Source organism: Amphiprion ocellaris, chromosome 4, assembly GCF_022539595.1.
Source record: "Amphiprion ocellaris isolate individual 3 ecotype Okinawa chromosome 4, ASM2253959v1, whole genome shotgun sequence".
NCBI classification, from domain to species: Eukaryota; Metazoa; Chordata; class Actinopteri; family Pomacentridae; genus Amphiprion; species Amphiprion ocellaris.
The window spans coordinates 15,035,472-15,054,057 of record NC_072769.1 but is presented as its reverse complement, the minus strand read 5'-3'; the positions used below and the strand labels follow the sequence as shown (position 1 = coordinate 15,054,057).

The window sequence follows — 18,586 nt, the reverse complement described above, 5'->3', positions numbered from 1 at the left end:
TCTGAATAAAACCTTTCATGAGGGATTTAGTTTCAGTCAAGCACTTTAATAATAACTGACCCCAGTAACTCTGTCAGTAGATACAAAGGCACTCACATTCACAGTATACAGACTGAACATCAGCGATTGTCCTTCAAACGTACTTTGAGGTTACAGTTTAACAGAGTGCAAAAGTAAAAAGATTTTCATGCACAACTAGTGTTGCTCTCCTGTAAAGAACATGTATCTAAAAAAAATACACCTAATTTTCATCTTTCTTACGCTTAATTTTCAGAAAGTACGAAGTTAATCATAAATCCAGTTTTCTTGGCTTAACAAGAATAGCAGAATTTTATTTCTAAAATATATATCCTCACCTCAAAAATCCCAAGTCTGGAGATATGTTGTGTTCAATTCAAAAGCTGACACTTATGTAGTCAAGATAAATGTCTCTAGGCTTGACGTTTAAAGGCCCCTTGTACACTGCAGCAATCACCTCAGTTTAAATATTTCCACCACTAATGCTGTATCACTATGGAATGAATATAGATAAATTTTTGTAGGCTAAATAAAACCTAGTAATGTGAGGACTAGTGATGAATATTTTAAGAAAATTCCATGTACAACTCAATCTTAACTTACACTGATGTGTGGTTTTACTAAACACCAGAACTTGTGGCACTTTGATGTGAGAGTGTGTAATGTGAAATGATACTGCAGCTCCAGGGGGAAAGTCTGCTGGCTTACTGTAAGCCTCAAAAAATAATGTTTTATGTTGGTTTACTAAAAACTATTTTAAGCAAATTGTAGCTCCAGACACAGGAAAATCTGACCCCTTAAAAATAGGCCTAAGACCAGAAGCTTTAAGACCACAAAGCAAGAGAATATTGGCCAACAGCTCACAATATATATCATTAACACCTATAAATAAATAGTTGTGTGCATTCAAATATGTAAAAACACACAGACAGTACGTGCAAACATAGTCACCATACACGTAAAAATTTCTGAGATACAAAAGCAGCAGCAACATCATTTTGTTGAATGTTTGATCAAAGATAAATTTCACTCAGGAAATATGCTATTTTTGACAAATGTACAGTGTCTCTCACATTCAGAGGTGGTCAGCACCCAGCATGAGTTTCCCTGCATATAATTTGGCACCATCAAATTACAGGATTTAATTTTTTCTTTATAGCAGTGCTGGAAATGTATTTGCTTTTTAGTTTGATTGCAAAATGCAGGGATTTTAAAATGTAACAAATAGGGTCTCTAGCAAAAGTCGGCATCTGAACATCTTTGAACTGCTTTACAAGAACTGATGTAGTGAAATCTTTGTAAACTCATGCACTAACACGAAGTACTATCAAAAATACTGAAAGATTTCAGAGAAATTATTGCTTTCCTGAAATGCCAGTACATAAATATGAGCTTTAGATCCACAAATCGATTTGTAAACAATTTTATAAGTTAAATTGTAACATGAAAACCACAGCACAAAAAAAGGCTGACGTCCTGAAGAGATTCAAGTAATCGTTATTACTTTAGCTTCCCTGTCTTGTTTTTCTTGTCAGGCAGTGATTTTTGCTGACAGGAACGGAGAAAAGAAGAAGTCAAATGCAAACTTCAGGGCTCTCATTGTGGTTCGCCTCCAGTCTCTCTCTATCTTCACCTGCCTGCCTCCAGTTAGCAGTGAAGAAACACAGTCCAGGCAGTGGATGGCTTTTAGCTCGAAGGCTGGAGCTTTGGCTCCCAGACGGCCCTCCAGCTTGGTGCTGAACTCCACCATATGACCAGGACTCAGATTTAGCAGAACTTGTCTGAACTCATGGCTGGCCATTAAGATTATATCTCTGGCTGGGTCTTCTGTCTCTCCACTTCCATCCCGGATCATTCCCACTGTAACCTCAAATCGGTAGCTGTCGAAGCGCTTGACATGGCAGTTGTGTTTGGCCAGAGTCTTGATCTGACACAACTCATCCTCCTCTTGCATTCGAAGCAATACAGGCAGCAGAACAGTTGCTGATGCAGAACCTGCTGCCGCACCTGCAGCTGTCAGATTTGCAACCGTTGCGTTCTTTGGCTCACATTTGGGATACGTCTCACCATACAAGCAGCGCAGCCAGTCACCCATAAACACTGGTAACATGTTGATGACAGACTGTGCACCGTTTTCCGTCTCTGCCACACGGACATGCTTGAATCGCCCAGCCCAGGTGACTCTGTGTCCATGCAGGTGGCTACAAAAGATCTGTGTTTGAGCCATGCCTTTGGTTTCCCAGGCAGGAGGCCCACAAACTTGGCTGTACTGGTTCCAGGTCAGGGTGGAGTTGTACACCTTCTGCCCCTCTGCATGGTACACATAGATGGAGAAGAACAGGATCACCATGGAGATGCAGAGCAGGATGAGTTTGACCGGGCCGCGGTGCGTCAATGAACGGAAGACATCCAGGATAGACATGCTGAACCGTGTCCAGAGCCGCAGGGTGACAGGAATGGCACAGACCACCAGGGTCACGATCACCTTTGTCAGTTCCAGCTCAAGGAACCATTTGAATATCTGGATGAAGAGCATGGTGGCAAGACCAAACGCCAGGACAGGCAGCGCAAACAGGAAGAGGAAATAGGCCACGCAAGTGCGGATCAGACCCACGGGGGAGGAGTTCTGGAGGAGCACCACTGAGAACTCACACCACATGAAGCACACAAGGTACGGAACCAAGAAGCAGTAAATGCCCCGGAAACCACGCATCCTTGCCATGCTAAAGGAGGAGAAAGACAGGTGAGGATAAAGAGTTCATCTAAGTGTCTCTCACATGATTGGCAGACAATTTAAGAATTATCGTGATTCAAATGACCAATATGTCCAAATTCTGCTCACCTAAAGAACAGGTAGAACAGGTAGAGATACAGCAGGCACGGGAGACTGAGCTTCAGCACTACTGACTCCCCAAGTGGCAGCGTGGAGAAGGTGTGTCCCAGTAAACGGAGCACTGTCATGTGCTCCGGAAGGAACTGGGTCAGGCAACACAGAGATGAGGCTACCTGGGATAAAAAAAAGTGCATAGGTAAGGTTGAGTTCCAAGCTTTTACAGCACCTTTAAGTAATATTCCAAAAATATATGAGTAGAAATCACACTACTGTATTTGTATCTCATTAAAATGCACTAACCCTAAATACTGCACATTTTGGCAAGACATTAGTTGCAAGATTGATTTTCTGCCTTCTGCAGTTACTGAAGTCATTTCATTTTAGCTGCTGTAAAATCTACCACCAGCTGTTTGCTGTGTAAGATTACAGCTGTGATGGTAATAATGTTAAATATACTCTGACATACATCCTTTTAATCGCTCATGTTACTGACCTCTATGGCCATTGCCCGGCGTGCATATGTTGCAGCAGTTGGACTGAGGCTCTGGAAGCTGACAGCAGTGAAGAAGACGGCCACAGTGGAGAGTTCAGAACAGGGGATCCAGTTCTTGTCAGCCACGGGGAAGGAGAAAATGACGAAGAAGACAGAGACGATGAAATAGAGGTATGGTTCCAGGTTGTTCCAGCCAAAGTTCGTCTCTGCTTGCTCCACATCTAGGCCAGGTTCAAAACGTGTCAGCAGAGAAGTCAGGGCACTGAAGTTCTCCCATGTCTGGGAAACAAACAAAATGTTGCTCAGTCAAAGTGGAGGAAAGACACTGCGGATTTAAATTGGATTTTTGGGAAACAATCTGTGACTGCAGGATCATTTTAATATCCACTTATCACTATGGCCTATTTTGAGGCTTAATTATACTTCTTTCATATGTACGTAATCATTAATAACTGGCTTTTCTGCAGTATTTGATTTTGTTACAATCTAATTTTACTATTTCAAAATAGGCTTTATGATAGTAAGGAATGTAACTATATGACTAAACCTGCTCACAAAATTGGCCGATGCTTCCAGAGAAACTAGCATGTGCAGTATAGATTGTGTAACGGGCCAAAAACAAATCAATATGCATCAATTATTACTTAATAATTAAAACAAACATGATATCCACATGCAGAAACAGCAACAGGACTCAGTCATTTACTGTAGCAATTAGAATATTAATGTAAATTAATGTTGTGTAAAGTTGTATCTTTGCAGGCAATATATAAAATATTACTTAAGAATAGCTTGAAACCGCCGAAAAAAGACAATTTAATGCAGTATAAAACCTCCACTGAGGTGCTTTGGGATGTGCTGGCCATAATATTCATTCTTGAAAAATGACAAATTAAAGAAGGAAAGAAAGTAAAAAGTCACCTTGCTGCTCTGGAAAACGCGCAGAGTGCAGATGATCATGGAGATGAAGGAGAGGTAGAAAACAAGTAGAGGGATAACAAAGGCAAACAAGTCGACCGTCAGGTTGCTGATGATGAAGAAGAAAATGAGCGCGTTGACGTGTTGCGTGGGGATGACCGTGCTCAGCCACTGGACACCGGCCCGCGACGCCCAGTCAACAAGGTGCTCCTTCATCTCAACAACTGCATGCAATGGGTAATGCAGCATCTGAAGGGAGAAGAGAGAAGAACATATAAAAGGTTTAAAAAAGTGATTAAACACAGATCTTATATGTGACACCATAATGAACGGTAACGCGTGATCAGACTAGGATACCATTAAGCGTGATTTCACATCCATGGCTTTTTGAATGGCACCAGTCTGCTTCCTGTCCAGCATCATCCCACCTCCAAAACTCCAAGAATTTCTGTGGGACTTCTTGTATCCTGATGGGATGAGCTCAGTCTTGTGCTTTAAATTACAGTCACACACACACAAACACATTCATGGCGAATACATGGAGAAAACAAATGACTGTGTGCTCTTATAATGACAGATTATTCCTATTTTTGCAAACTGGGTCTTTTTACCTCCCTGCCACGATCATGCGGTGCAGCTCTTTCTGTTTTGGCTGTGACCTGGTTGCCACTTTGGGAACTAGAGGGGACAATGCCTTGTGCATACTTTTTTGTCATCTCAACAAAGTCATCCAGGTCCACCAACTGTCTGGCTAAGAGGACACAAAGCAGGCAGTTGTATAAATGGATACACTATATTTTCGGTCTCTCTCTCTCTCTCACTTTAATTGAATACCTACATTCACTGCTGACCATGCTTTCCAGCACTTTCTGGGTCTGGCCTGAAGTCGGGCCAGGAATCCTGCTTGCAGTGCCACCTGTTGGTGAGGAATGACCACAGCACCAGTGAGTGATGAACATTTCCCTGGATGCCTGCATGCAATGTGATACTGCTCACTGTGACAGCTGCAAACACTGAAATCACAACAGGGAATATATGATATTTTTGACAGCAAAGGCAGCTATCACATCACATCCTGCTGAAGCATTCTGGGTAGCCTCGAGAACACCAGGCAGGATTGTTGTCACAATGCAAGAACTACTTGATGTGGCATTGATTGTGTTGCCGCCTCGTACCTGGCACCGCGTGGACTTGGCTGACATTTTCCAGCATCTCAGACACAGCCACCTTCTTCTTCCTGTCTGGGTTGAGCTTCCAGTACATCATCATGGCTGCCTTGCGTACTGCCAGCTCAAACTTGCTCTCTGTCGACAACTTGCGAACGTCAGCCTCATTCTCCAGAGTTATTCCTTGCGGGAGAGGACAGACAGTTTAGATCTACAAACATAAAGACACAGAAAAACACATTCTTACAATGAACTCTGTTACATTCACCTTTTTTCTGGATCCAGCAGCGCTGCAGGAGTCTTGCTGCACCCTTTCTTCCCTGCTTAGCTGCTTTAATCAGCCAGTTAACAGCCAGGCAGTTATTTGATTCTGCATCCTTCTCTTCAGCAACAATCAAGTAGTGCTGACCCAACTGAAACACAGTTAAATTACATCAATTAAATCAGCTTTGTGGCCTTACTTCAAGAATAATCAGCCATGAAGTGCATTTTAATTGTTCACTAGTGAGTGAAAAAATAAAAAGTATGAATAAAAACCTTCACATTATTGCATGAATTATTACATCATCCCAGATATACACTTGAAAGTTGATTTAATTACCAAGCAAATCAGTTTACAAATGTTTTTACAATATTTGATGTGATTACATCGACCCATGTAAGTAGTTTTGATTTGAATTGCCAGTGTTATGAGACCCTCATAGCTGAGATTTCTGCCTCCAACTTTACAAAAATGGATTTTATTTGCAGTGTTCACAGCATTTAAAAGTGAAGTTTAGCAGTGACTCATATTTTCAGAAATTCCTTCATGACTTTGAATAATTGTCAGAGGATTACCGCCTCCAGCGGGCTGACTCCAACCTGGATCACAGAACTGAGAGGAGAGAAACAGATCAAACACAGACAAAGAGATTTCTTGTACAAGGGCACCCTGCTCAGCTCACGTTCTGAGGCAGAGACGCGCTGAATAGTTCCTTGTCCCTTTATTTATAGCAAAGCATAGAGTACAAGAATGTAGAGGGTGGGGCGGTCCCACACTCTTGAGTGAGTGAGTGTGTGCGTGTGTCTGCAGGAGGAACTGTTTGCACCAGTTCCTCATGTGGGTGTGTGATAATGTGTGGACAATAATGTGAGCACTATAATCATCTCCTAACATTCCCTCCTGTTGATCACATTAATGCATGGATATTTACAATAATGTACAGGTAGGATAAGACATACATTTCCATGATATCAGTAATTAACAACTCATTTCTGTTTTCTGTTAACACGTCATAGAGGATATGCATGACTTAAACATTCATCTAAACGGAGTCTTCTGCCTCAGAGCCCTCAGAATCCGTTGACGAGTCTACACCTCCAGGTGTGTCTTTGTGAGGCAATGGATCGTAACGGACGAGAGCTGCAGAGACTCTGAAATCAACAAGTCTGGTAATGCAAGTACGAATACATGGAATAATGCAAGTAGAAATAGCACACAGCAAAATAAGTATAGATTACTGCTGTATGCAGTCCAGTTCATAGCACGATACCATGTGTTTTCTTCCCATGTTGAGTCACCGGAGTGTTGATGTGTTCTTCGCTGTCGTTCATATTCAGTCTCTAGTACTGTTAATAAGAGTAGCAGAATAGTCAATGTTGCAATAAGAGCCACAATGCCAGTTTTAGATCGAACAGACCTCATGTTGAATAACCTGTAGGTCAGTCACCTGCAGAGATTACATAGGGCGGTTTGGCCTGCCAAGGCATCCGCGTTGATTTCTTCACTAGCCTATAGTGCCAGACTAATCAGTCTGTGTCCCCAGACGCATCAGGCTAGTCCTGCATACTGTCCAGTAGACTGCCCTATAGGAAACTCTAGTCTCTGTCACTATGCAACTCTTTGACTGCCTCGGTTACTAACTTGCAGTGGGTCAGATGAATCCACGATGGTCGTTCTGCTATTTTTATGGCTGTTGGTGTGGTCAACAATACTTGATATGGGCCTTCCCACTTGGGGGCGCTCCAACTACGTCGCTGGAACACCTTGATTAGGACCCAGTCTCCTGGCTTCACTTTCTGTTGGTGAGAGATAGGATTTTGTGGTACAGTGTTAGCTGACTGTATTTCTTTGTCATTCAGCATTTTTTTTTTTTCATGTAGTCAGCTAGTGTAGTTTCTCTGTCAGATTTATCAAGGTCATTATTAAACTGTGGTAGTGGAAATATTCTTCCATACACTACTTCAAAAGGTGTTAAACCTGTGTCACTTCTGGTAATCCTCATCCACATTTTAACTAAGCAAACACAATCATTCCATGGTCTGCCTGTCTCCTCCATTGTTTTTCTAAGTCTGCTCTTAATTGTTCCGTTTGTTCTTTCTACCAATCCAGCACTCTGTGGGTGATATGCACAATGATTCTTTAATTCAATCCCTAATGCTTCTGCTGTTAACTTGATCACTTCATTGACAAAATGCGTGCCATTATCAGATCTAATGACTTTAGGCACTCCATATGTTGGGATGTAATGTTTGACTAGGCATTTTGCGGTATTCAATGCATCATTTTTCTTTAGTGGGTATATTTCTACCCATTTGGAAAAAGCACAGATTATTACCAGTGCATATTTTCCTTCTCGTGATTCAGTTAGTTCAATAAAATCCATGTGTATTGTGTGAAATGGATGTGGTGGTGTAGGAAATCTGCCTCTCTTTGGTCTTGTGTTACCCTGTGAGTTATGTTTTAAGCATATCATGCATTTTGATATGTGTTGTTTTGCAGAAGATTCGAAATTTATAGCATAATAGTGTCGATTGACAAGTGTAACCATCCCTCCTGTTGAGACATGGGTCTTCCCATGACTCACTAAAGCAGCTGTAGCATGGAGAGATTTTGGTAAGATTGGTTTGTTGTCAATATAAAGAATGTTATCTTTTGTTATTGCCCCTCTGGTTTGCCATGACTTTTGTTCAGCGATAGGAGCTGTTTTTTGTGCATCTTGTAGGATGTCAATATCAATGTTGGTCATTGTTAATAAATTGTTTTCACAATGAGGTTCAGCTAATGCTGCAACTTTAGCAGTTTCATCTGCCAAATTGTTTCCTTTTGTTATCTCAGACTCGTCTGTTTGGTGTGCAGCACATTTGCATAGGGAAAGACTTTTTGGAAGCAATACAGCTTGTAGAAGTTCCATCATTTTTGCACTGTGTGTGAGAGGTTTTCCCGTGGCAGTTGTTAGGCCACGTCTGGACCAAATACTGGAAAAATGATGTACTGCATCATGTACATATTGGCTATCTGTCCATATGCATACATCCTGTCCTTTCGAGATTTTACATGCACGAGTTACTGCATGCAGTTCAGCTGTTTGTGCAGAATAAGAGGAAAGGAGGGCTCCTGCTTCGAGCACTGTTGAAGATGTGGTTACTGCGTAACCCACTCTGTTCCTCCCATGACAGTCTTTCTGTGCTGAGCCGTCAACAAACAGATGCTTCTGATTACATTGTGGTGTTTCTGAAATGTCAGGTCGTGGTTTTGTTTCCCTTTTGATAAGATCCTCGCAACTATGTGATGTTCCATCTACAGGTGTTGCAACTAGTTGTGAGACTGAGATAGTTTTACATGTTTTAAAAACAATGTGTGGGTGAGAAAGTAACCTTGAAATCAGTCCTAAGTGTCTCGATGTTGTGAGAAAAGGAAGTGGTGTTTGTAGCAGAATAACTTCAACTGAATGTTCTATATACACTGTCAGTGGGTGTAAGAGAACTATTTCTGCTGATGCGTGTATAGCCTCTGCTATAGCAACACAAGCTTGCACACAGTGTGGTAGTCCGGAAGCTACTGGATCTAATTTTTTTGAATAAAACGCTATTGGTCTTGGCCTATCACCACTTCTCTGTGTAAGAACTGCTGTCATGTGTGTATCTTTATTTGAAACCATAAGAGCAAAGGGTTTATCGTAGTTAGGGGTGGCGAGAGTGGAACTTGATGCTAATTGTTGCTTTAGATGTTGAAATGCATTATTTCCCTCATCTGTCCACTCTATTTGTGCATTCATAGCCAATTGCTTTCCATAGATAAGATTTTGTAATGGCTGTGCGAGTTTAGAGTAGTCAGGAATCCATGTCCTACAGAAGTTGCACAGACCTAGAAAAGACATCATTTGTTGCTTTGTTTTTGGTTTTGGTGTTGCCAACACTGCTTCTTTTCTTTCTGGAGTGACTTGCTTTCCTTGTGCTGATATAATGTGTCCAAGATATCTGACACTTTCTGTCCAGCATTGTAATTTATGCTGTGAGACTTTATGGCCTTGCAAATATAAGTGCTTTAATACCACTAAGGTGTTTTCTTTGCACTGTTCCTGAGAATTTCCTGTTACTAAGATGTCATCCACATAAAGTAACATTTGGCCTCCTGTTAGGTTAGGACAGGTTGACATTGACATCTGTAAGGCTTGTGAATACATAGTGGGGCTATGTGTGAAGCCTTGTGGTAGTCTGGTGTAAGTGTAGGTTTTGTTTTTAAACCTAAAAGCAAATAATCCTTGTGAATCTTTGTGCAGTGGAACTGAGAAAAAGGCATTAGACAAATCTATGACGCTAAAAAATTTGTCTGTTGATTTCAGGCTATTCAGAATTGTGTGTGGATTAGCAACTTTTGCTGGGAGTGGTTGTACTATTTCGTTTACAGCACGTAGATCATGTACTAGTCTCCATTTTGAGGTAGTTTTCTTCACAGGAAAAATAGGTGTGAGGCACATAGGGTTATCAATTTCTCTTAAGATTCCTGCTTTAAGCATTTCCTCAATTACTGGTGAGATACCATCTATGGCTTCTTTTGAAAGCGGATATTGTCTCTGAATTATACTTGGATGTGGTTTAGTTTCTATCTTAATTGGTGGTAAGTCTTTGATTAGTCCTACATCTGTGGGACCATTAGACCAAACTTGATCAGGTAGTTTTCTTAACTCTTGCAATTGTGAATTATCTAACGCACAGTTCACTTCAACAGGTCAATCTGGGGCGTCTAAATGTGATTGAGGCGAGACTGGAGTGTAATTTCCTACAGTCTTTTTCCATATGTACATGTCTTTGCTTTGGCTCCATCCTGATTTGTCAGGTGGTCCATAATCCTGTCTTTTTGCTCGTTCTACAAATGCATTCATGTGTTTCCACTCATGCCTAATGTCTTTGGTTAAAGAGACATGTGGCTCATGTTGGTGACTTAGTTTTTGTTGATCTGGTTTGAGTATTACTGAACAGCAACTTTGACCCATGTGTGAAACAAAAAGATTTTGAATGCAGATTGTAGTTGGATTTTTCAACTGATGAACTTGTTGATCATAACGTTCATCTGGACCAGGTGTGGTCTTCATCACTTCTTTAAGCTTTTCTTTCGCCTCTGTAAGGAGGGTGGTGGCTAATTGTGTGTGTAAAAGGTCAAGACTCCAGTAATGGTGTGGTTCAGTCATTCCTTGTCTTAACATTTGATAGTCTCCTTCTACAGTGGCAGTTGTCATTCCCCCGTCTGCGGTGGGAATAATGGCTATTTTCAAAACTGTTAGGAGATCTCTCCCCAAAAGATTTAATGGGCAGGAGGGATCTACCATGATTGAAATTTTGGTCTCCTGCCCGCTGTCTAAATCTCTTATCATTGCAGGTTGAGTCATGCGTTGTTTCATGACATGTCCAGATGCTGATCTAACCCAAATGGTTTTGTTTGACATTTTCATTCCAGGAAAAGGTTGACGTACAACTGTAGTACATGCTCCACTGTCACATAGAAACATGTAGGCTTTTCCATTTATTGTTAGTTTTCTCATTGGTTCAGTAACTTGTTTGTCTTTTAATAAACTAAATATATCAAGCTGGACACGAGTATCTGTCTCAGTGTCTGTTTTGTCATCAATTTCCGTTACAGGTGTGGCTTGTGGATTTTGCTTTACAGCATGATTTTCAGTTCCTATCACGCCTTCTCGTCATGAAGTATTTTGTGCGCTCATTTTGCAGTCTTTGGCACGATGCCCTGGCTTATGGCAGACAAAGCAATGGTTGTTTAGCCAGTCATAATGTTTTTGTGGTGTCATTTCTTGTTGAGAGCGTTGCTGGGAAGAATTATATCTTGAGCCTCTACCTCTCCCACGCCCTCTGCCTCTCCCTCTGCCTGGGAAGGAGGGGTGTCCTTGATAAGCAAGAACAGTTTGTGCATCAACAAGAAACACTGCTTTCTGTTCCTCTTTATCTTTTTGTTGTTTTTCAAAATGCTTGGCCTGCTCTACTGCCTGGGCCACAGTTCCTGTGTCTTGATGCACCCAGTGCTTTTGCACTTTTTCTCTAGTTTGTGTTCTTAGACCTTTAATGAAAAACATTTTCAGTTGTTGTTGGTAAGCGCTGCCTGCCTCATCATTATATGGCACGCCAGAATTCAAACGATAGACCTTCTCTAACCTATGTCTGTAATCAGCAGCACTTTCTCCCTCTTTCTGGATGGTTTCAGTTATGGCATTAAAATTAGATCGTTGCGGCCATTCATGTTCTATGGCAGCATACAGTACTTGTAATTGTGCTGTCAATTGCTGTGAATCATGTCTTAAAGCCTGACCATTTGCTTCAGAGTCTGTAAAATTGCCTCTAACTCGGTGCCAGTCGGCTGTTAGCACGTCCATAAAACAGTCTATGAGCTCATGTCCATTTAATTTGTAACTTAGTCGTATACCGTCCATGTCACGTCTGAACTTGTCAGGGTCTACTTTGGGGTGTGGTATGTCTTTTGTCGCTCTGCGTCTGTCATGTGCGCTCCATGGTCTGTAAACTAGCATAGTCGGTTCTTGGTCCACTCGTGGTCTCCCATTACCATCTTGCTCACCCGTAGGCTGGCCAAACCTTGGGTTTGCAACTTCTATGAGTGGACACTGTGGTCGTGCGGTCGGGTGTGGTCCACAGTCCTCACAGTCCTCTATCTCTTCGTCATAATCCTCTTGGTCGCTATCTGACCTTGTCTTGTGCTGGGTTACTACTTTCCCCAGTTCATTGTTTGGGTACAAGACTGAGGTCATTAGCTTGTCTTTCTTTTTCTTATCTTTCCTTCTTCGTTCCTCTGCTCGAGTTCTCCCTAACTCTGCCAATCCTTCCTGTCTTTGTTTGTCTCTACGCTGACTTTCCTCTAACCATTTCTCACTTAGCTCATACTCTTCTGTTCTCTTGCCCTTTTTCTTCTTTTTCGTTATTTGAGATATTTCTGTTTTTAGATCGACTTGGAGACGCAGGACATCTTTAGTGTCCAGTTTTCCAGTGAAATTATGTTTTCTTATCCATCTTATGCTTATCTGGCCTGCTCCAGGGAGGCTTTTTCTCCATGAACAGACCGTCCTTGGATAAAGGTTGCGATGATTTACTCCCCATGTTCTCTGTCTATGTCAGAACACTCCAATTTAAATACTATTTCTTCTGCTGTTTCTAGGTTAATTTCTCTGTTATTTACTATTATTCCACCGCTCTCATAAAATGTTCCAACTTGTAAATCTACTAGTAGAGAGTTTATTGACGGAGGGGTCCAGAAATGTTCAGTTTTTATTTCTCCGTCTTTAGATACAAAATGGATAATTACCAAACTCTTTTAATTTTAGTTTTACACTATGAGGGTTCCTCTAAGGATGTCACAAACATGAGGTGAAATTGAGTGAAGTTCCTCCACCAAGCTTCTACAGTAACTAATTTACTGCGGGTAGAGCTTACTCAAAACACCGTTTGTACGTGATCCTTATTGGATAAAATAAAAAATTGAGATCGCAAACTCACTAGAGTTTTTTAATGAGCGTTTCTCAAAACACAGAACACAAACAGACTCATTCACTCATAATACCACTGACTGGGTATTTGTAACAGTACTGACTGACTGTTCTGTAGCTACTTAATGCCTCTGACTGGACATTTATCTGGGACTTTTGCACTCATCCATTAGGGCCTTTTGTGCTCACCCAAAATCGATTTTATGGAACTTTTGAACTCATCCACTAGGGCCTTTTGTTCTCATCCGAGCGCTTTGTAAATCATTCACTCTCTTTGCGTGTCGATACTCACTCCCGTTCTGGTGATCTGTAGTTCGGATGGAAAACCAGAGAATCACCGTGAGGGTTGGTTCTAACCCTGGCCCAGGTCCGAATTCACGTCCTGGGTCTTTTCAGACACCCTGGGTGACTGGCTGTCGACAGACTTCAGGTTAACCACTCAGCGGGATCTCAGGCTTCCCATCCGGCTCGAAGGACCAAGAATTATGTCAGAGGATTACCGCCTCCAGCGGGCTGACTCCAACCTGGATCACAGAACTGAGAGGAGAGAAACAGATCAAACACAGACAAAGAGATTTCTTGTACAAGGGCACCCTGCTCAGCTCACGTTCTGAGGCAGAGACGCGCTGAATAGTTCCTTGTCCCTTTATTTATAGCAAAGCATAGAGTACAAGAATGTAGAGGGTGGGGCGGTCCCACACTCTTGAGTGAGTGAGTGTGTGCGTGTGTCTGCAGGAGGAACTGTTTGCACCAGTTCCTCATGTGGGTGTGTGATAATGTGTGGACAATAATGTGAGCACTATAATCATCTCCTAACAATAATCCTCAAGGGTCAGTGGATTTAAGGACACTGTTGCACATCATTGGTAGATCCAATCAAAACAGCTCATAACGCACTGATAACAGATGACTACAGAACCCATAATTCCTTGTTCCTGAGGCTATCAGTGTCCCTTTCACGGCTAAATGACACAAGCAGCAGAGGCCCCAGTGGCATATCAAGTGACCATTTTCTAATCTTAACCATCGTTTCATAACTTCCTACTCAGACAGTTATCATCAAATACATCTATTTGTTGGGGATGAGATGTGTTACTTTAATTAGAAGTAGTTCTGCATTAGTATCACATGTTTTGTGTCTATTTTACCACCAGTAATATAATCTCATAAATCTCCTTCACTGGCATACATTTTAAAAGTGTATGTTGTCAGAGTGCCTAAATACCAATAATAATAAACTACACTCATACTGTAACAATAAACACAAACTTGCAATGTTTTGTGATACATAAGACATGACTGGAAAGGCTGACCCATTCATCACTGCATGTGTTCTGTAGCCAACACCTGCACTGATGTGCTCACATGTTTGGACATGTTCACTTAGACACACACCCGGTGCTTATTTAGGCGATGGGTTATGTGCTAATACATGACATGTAGCATGAGAAACTTACAGCTACATGACCAGCCACTTAGGAATTTACCCTTTCAGAGCTGGTGGGTCTTAAATTTAAAATCTTCACCTCTAGCCTCCACCTCTCGTATTTGTACGATAGCAGACATGAGATTTTCATCATTAGTCGCACAAATTCAGTGCATGCTGCAATTCACCGTAATAGTCTTCTTAATGGTTTGTGAGTATGATAGTATATTGGTGTATTACACACTGAATTGCCAGGATCGTCTTCCAAGAAGCCAAAAATAGAAGCACGCTCACAACCAGACTGAGTGAACCAGCAGGAGTGAAAACAATGCCAAGTGCCAGTCTGAGCATGTGCTTTCACTCACTCGGTGCTGAGCTCTGGCATCACCAGCTTTTGCCTTCTCCTCTATCTGCTCCACAGACAAATCCTCCTCTGGCTCTTCATCTGGAGGAGAGAAAACAAGCCCTTTAAGCTACCATTGTGCAAGTCTGCCAGGACATATTCTTGCATTTTTACATACTGTAGTGCAATTTTTTTTGCAGTATTTTTATTTGCTTTACATCAATATAACCCATATATCCCAAGTTTTAATAATATGCATTGACTTACGTCTTAACTACTACAATAAATTGCTTAAAAGTGCAATAAACCTTAAAAAAAGAAATTGTTTTTGTTTTTTTCACATATATTTCAAAATACAGAAATTGCATAGCTGTATCCCTCAAATTTGCAAATGTAAAAAGGTTACACAGGATCCCTTGGTCTCGTTTATAAAGATTTTTGTTCTGTGCGCTTTATTGTGTGTTTTTACAAACTCATCACTGCAACGAAAAGCCACTCTGAGACATGGTAAATGTGTGAAATGTTAATGTAACTCCTCAGATTTTATATGCAAAAAGATTGATGATCTGTCTTACCTGGTTTCAAATCTACCACCAATCAAAAATGAATATGCAAATGTAGCGCCGGTGCTACACTGGGCTCTATAAGGTTAAACGTACATATCAATCTTAATCAGTCACTTCTGTCTGAATCAGTGGATTGCATAAGACTCCAAAGATTGTGTGAAGAAATATCTTCTAACTTGAGCACAACAAAAAGTCAAAGGTGGAGTAGATGTGAAAGTGTGAGCATTTTAAACATGTCTGCATCTGTCTGCCTGTAGACATATCGTGTGACAAGACCCCAGAGCTCCAGTGACAACAGCTCCTGTGTCACACCAGCACTTGTCAGTTGCATAAAGTTACGCAACTATTGCTGCCTCCCCAGTGTCCTTTAAGCAAAGGGGTGCAGCTTCTTCACCTGCATCCCTTATTTCAAATGTCACAGTTTCTAATGCACAGCAAAATCTCCTACTTGTGGAGCTGGCAAGTTGGTGTCATTTCCAACTGCTCTGAAATGTAATGTCAGTGAAATACCGCAAAGTTTAAATAGGCAATTAATGGTGTCTGTTTACCTGAAGAATTTGTAGAAAATAAAAACAGGCATTTCTATAAAACCAGAGCAACAGAGCTTCAGCATGTTCAGATTAAGACTATGAGTCTGCAGACCTGCTAGCAGCTGTGTGAGTGGTAGTTTGAGCTAAAGAAATTCAAATGTCAGCATGTTAACGCGGTCACAAAGACAGTGATAGTATGCTGTGTAGTAGGTGTTTTATTTACTAGGTTTGATTGCTAACATTTGCTAATTAACATTAAACAAGAAATTCGGCTGAGACTAATGCGTTGCAGGTAGTCATGACTCAATGTATTTGACAAATAAAATTTGTGTGTTATGAAACTCAAACAGAGCAGCAACAATTATAAAAAATGAATCCTTAGATGGACGTCAGTTTGTGTTTAATTACTCAGACATTTCCCTCAAACTCACATACGTGAACCACATGTCGGTGCTAGATGGACTGGTGTTGGGTCACTCACAAACTCGGTAAGACTAACTTTCTGGTTATTGTGCATCAAAGTTAAATGCAATTTCAGAATTTCATTTCAGAATAAAAGTCATGAATGTCAAACTGCAATTTTGGCTAAAATTTTGTGATAATCCACCTCATGGTTGATGAGAGTGGACCAAAGCAACCGCGTGGCTGAAAAGGTATGCGTTGGAAATGGAGAAGGCATTTAGCTGCAGCACTGTATGTCTACATGTTTACCAGTCTTCACCCACCAGTGACAGTAACAATGTGTTGAACACAGAGAATTTTCCTTTTCATTTTCACACACAGAACAGTCAATGAGTAAAACCAGCAGGGATCTCAATATGTTCTGTATCGAATAACAACATGCTATAGTATTATTTAAGTTGATGGGTTTCTCCCTCGAATGTTGTGCTTTTGTTTACAAAAATGGAAGCCAAGCTGATTTATAACCTAGAATTCAAATGAGAAAACAAAGTTAGCTAAAGAGATTCTTTCCTGGCCAGGAGTGATGTTTGTTTCAGGGCTCGGTTACTCTGCTGCACATGGAAAGACATTCCAAAACATGGCACAAGGATTATCACCTCGACACAGTGATGAGTCCTTGGTCTGTGACTGGTCTCAGTGTCATTAAAACTCACAATGTGTCATTTAATCCCAAGCTCCAAAGAAGGTGTTCTTACCGTCTTCATCTTCGTTGGCATCCTCTTCCTCTGCTTTTCTAAGTCTTTCCTGCATTATCACCCTCTTGGCCATGGAGGCAAAGGTGCGTTTGGTAGGTGGAGTGGAAGAAGATGGAGAAGCTGTAGTGGGGGAAGGAGGAGGCGAATCTGTGCTACAGGATGATGCAAAGGAGGCTGATTTGAGCTTGGAAAAGGATGGCGTTTTGGGGATTTGAGGAGTAGAGGCGTTGGGAGAAGCAGTAAGTGGTGTTTTGTTTGGAGCAGAGACGGGAGGTTTAGTTAGAACAGTCGTAGATGTGGGTTTAGGAGATAATGGCTTTGGCTTATCTAAAGATGGAGGGGAATCCATCGGTTTAGTCTGTGCGGATGGTGGAGGAGAAGACTGTTTTGATTCTGAAGAGGATGTTGACTTGTTTTGCTGGGAGGGAGCAGCAGAGGCGGGTGAAGGAGGAATCTGTGCAGTGGAGGGATTAGAGGATCCATCCAGGACATGGCATAACCCCTGGGTGGTGACAGCAGAGGGCGTCGATGAGAAATCCTTCTCCATCTTTCCTGAAATAAAAAGAGCATGGGAGTAATATATCATGTAAACCAATAACAATCAGGAAAATAGTCAAGATGATTGCAAACAGTGAATCATGAGTGAAGACACGTGGCTGTGGACTCTGTCAACCTAAACTATGGCATTTTCCTTTTAAAAAGAGAAGGAGTCCTAGCAGGGAAAAAATATTTAGTGAAATCCTGTTCTAAACAGAGTGGGGGAACATTGTGAATTAAGAAACATTTTAATTATTGATCCTGCAATAGCATGCAAGTAAATAAAAGAAATTATGGTTTAACATGAAATCAGTTATGAAAATAGTTAGATTATTCATAACTACAGCATCCAGTCAGAGCTTGCCACAGTTTCTCTCGTCTTGTCCATACAGACATAGCAGGAACTTCATGCCAAGCAAATTGCTCAACACCACACTCATGCCAAACGCAGCCCTCAAGCAGAACAAAAGGTGTATATTAAAGAAACGTTACTCGCTTACTAGATGAGCAGATTCTTCAGGATACAAGATTTAAATCCTCCAGAGTTTAGAAGTTATGACTGTATTCCATGCTGGAGTTGAATCCGAACCAAACGGCTCCGCGAAACTGGAGACGCACACTTGCTGCCGTCAAACTCAGTCTATAAACACCACCTCAACTTTAAACCCGCCCTCTTAGCACAGCCTCTCCATTATAGGGAGAAAAACACGTCCATCAAAGTACCAACCTCACCTGATTGGTTATTGTCGTGTCTCTGCTTTGTAAACCTGAGAGGTGTGGCTTTTCAAAGGGTTTTGATAAGTTGTGTCAACTCTTGGATCATTTTCACAACT

The 18,586-nt window shown here is 41.4% G+C and overlaps 1 protein-coding gene and 1 long non-coding RNA gene across 2 annotated transcripts; both read right to left on the bottom strand.

Moving 5' to 3' along the window:
• Positions 1-25: 25 nt before the first annotated feature.
• On the bottom strand, positions 26-18,386 carry wfs1a (Wolfram syndrome 1a (wolframin)). The gene is made up of 12 exons (XM_035947129.2): positions 18,254-18,386; positions 17,217-17,768; positions 14,986-15,065; positions 5,697-5,841; positions 5,438-5,611; positions 5,101-5,178; positions 4,874-5,013; positions 4,620-4,754; positions 4,266-4,511; positions 3,345-3,623; positions 2,861-3,024; positions 26-2,741 (listed from the first exon to the last, which is right to left on the bottom strand). The coding sequence occupies exons 2-12, from the start codon at positions 17,761-17,763 to the stop codon at positions 1,550-1,552; spliced, it is 3,180 nt and encodes a 1,059-aa protein (XP_035803022.2). The 5' UTR covers positions 17,764-17,768; positions 18,254-18,386; the 3' UTR covers positions 26-1,549.
• LOC129348760 (uncharacterized) lies at positions 6,341-14,010 on the bottom strand. Its single transcript, XR_008601447.1, has 2 exons — positions 13,487-14,010; positions 6,341-7,486 (listed from the first exon to the last, which is right to left on the bottom strand). It is a non-coding gene; the product is annotated as an uncharacterized LOC129348760 (long non-coding RNA).
• Positions 18,387-18,586: the final 200 nt, after the last annotated feature.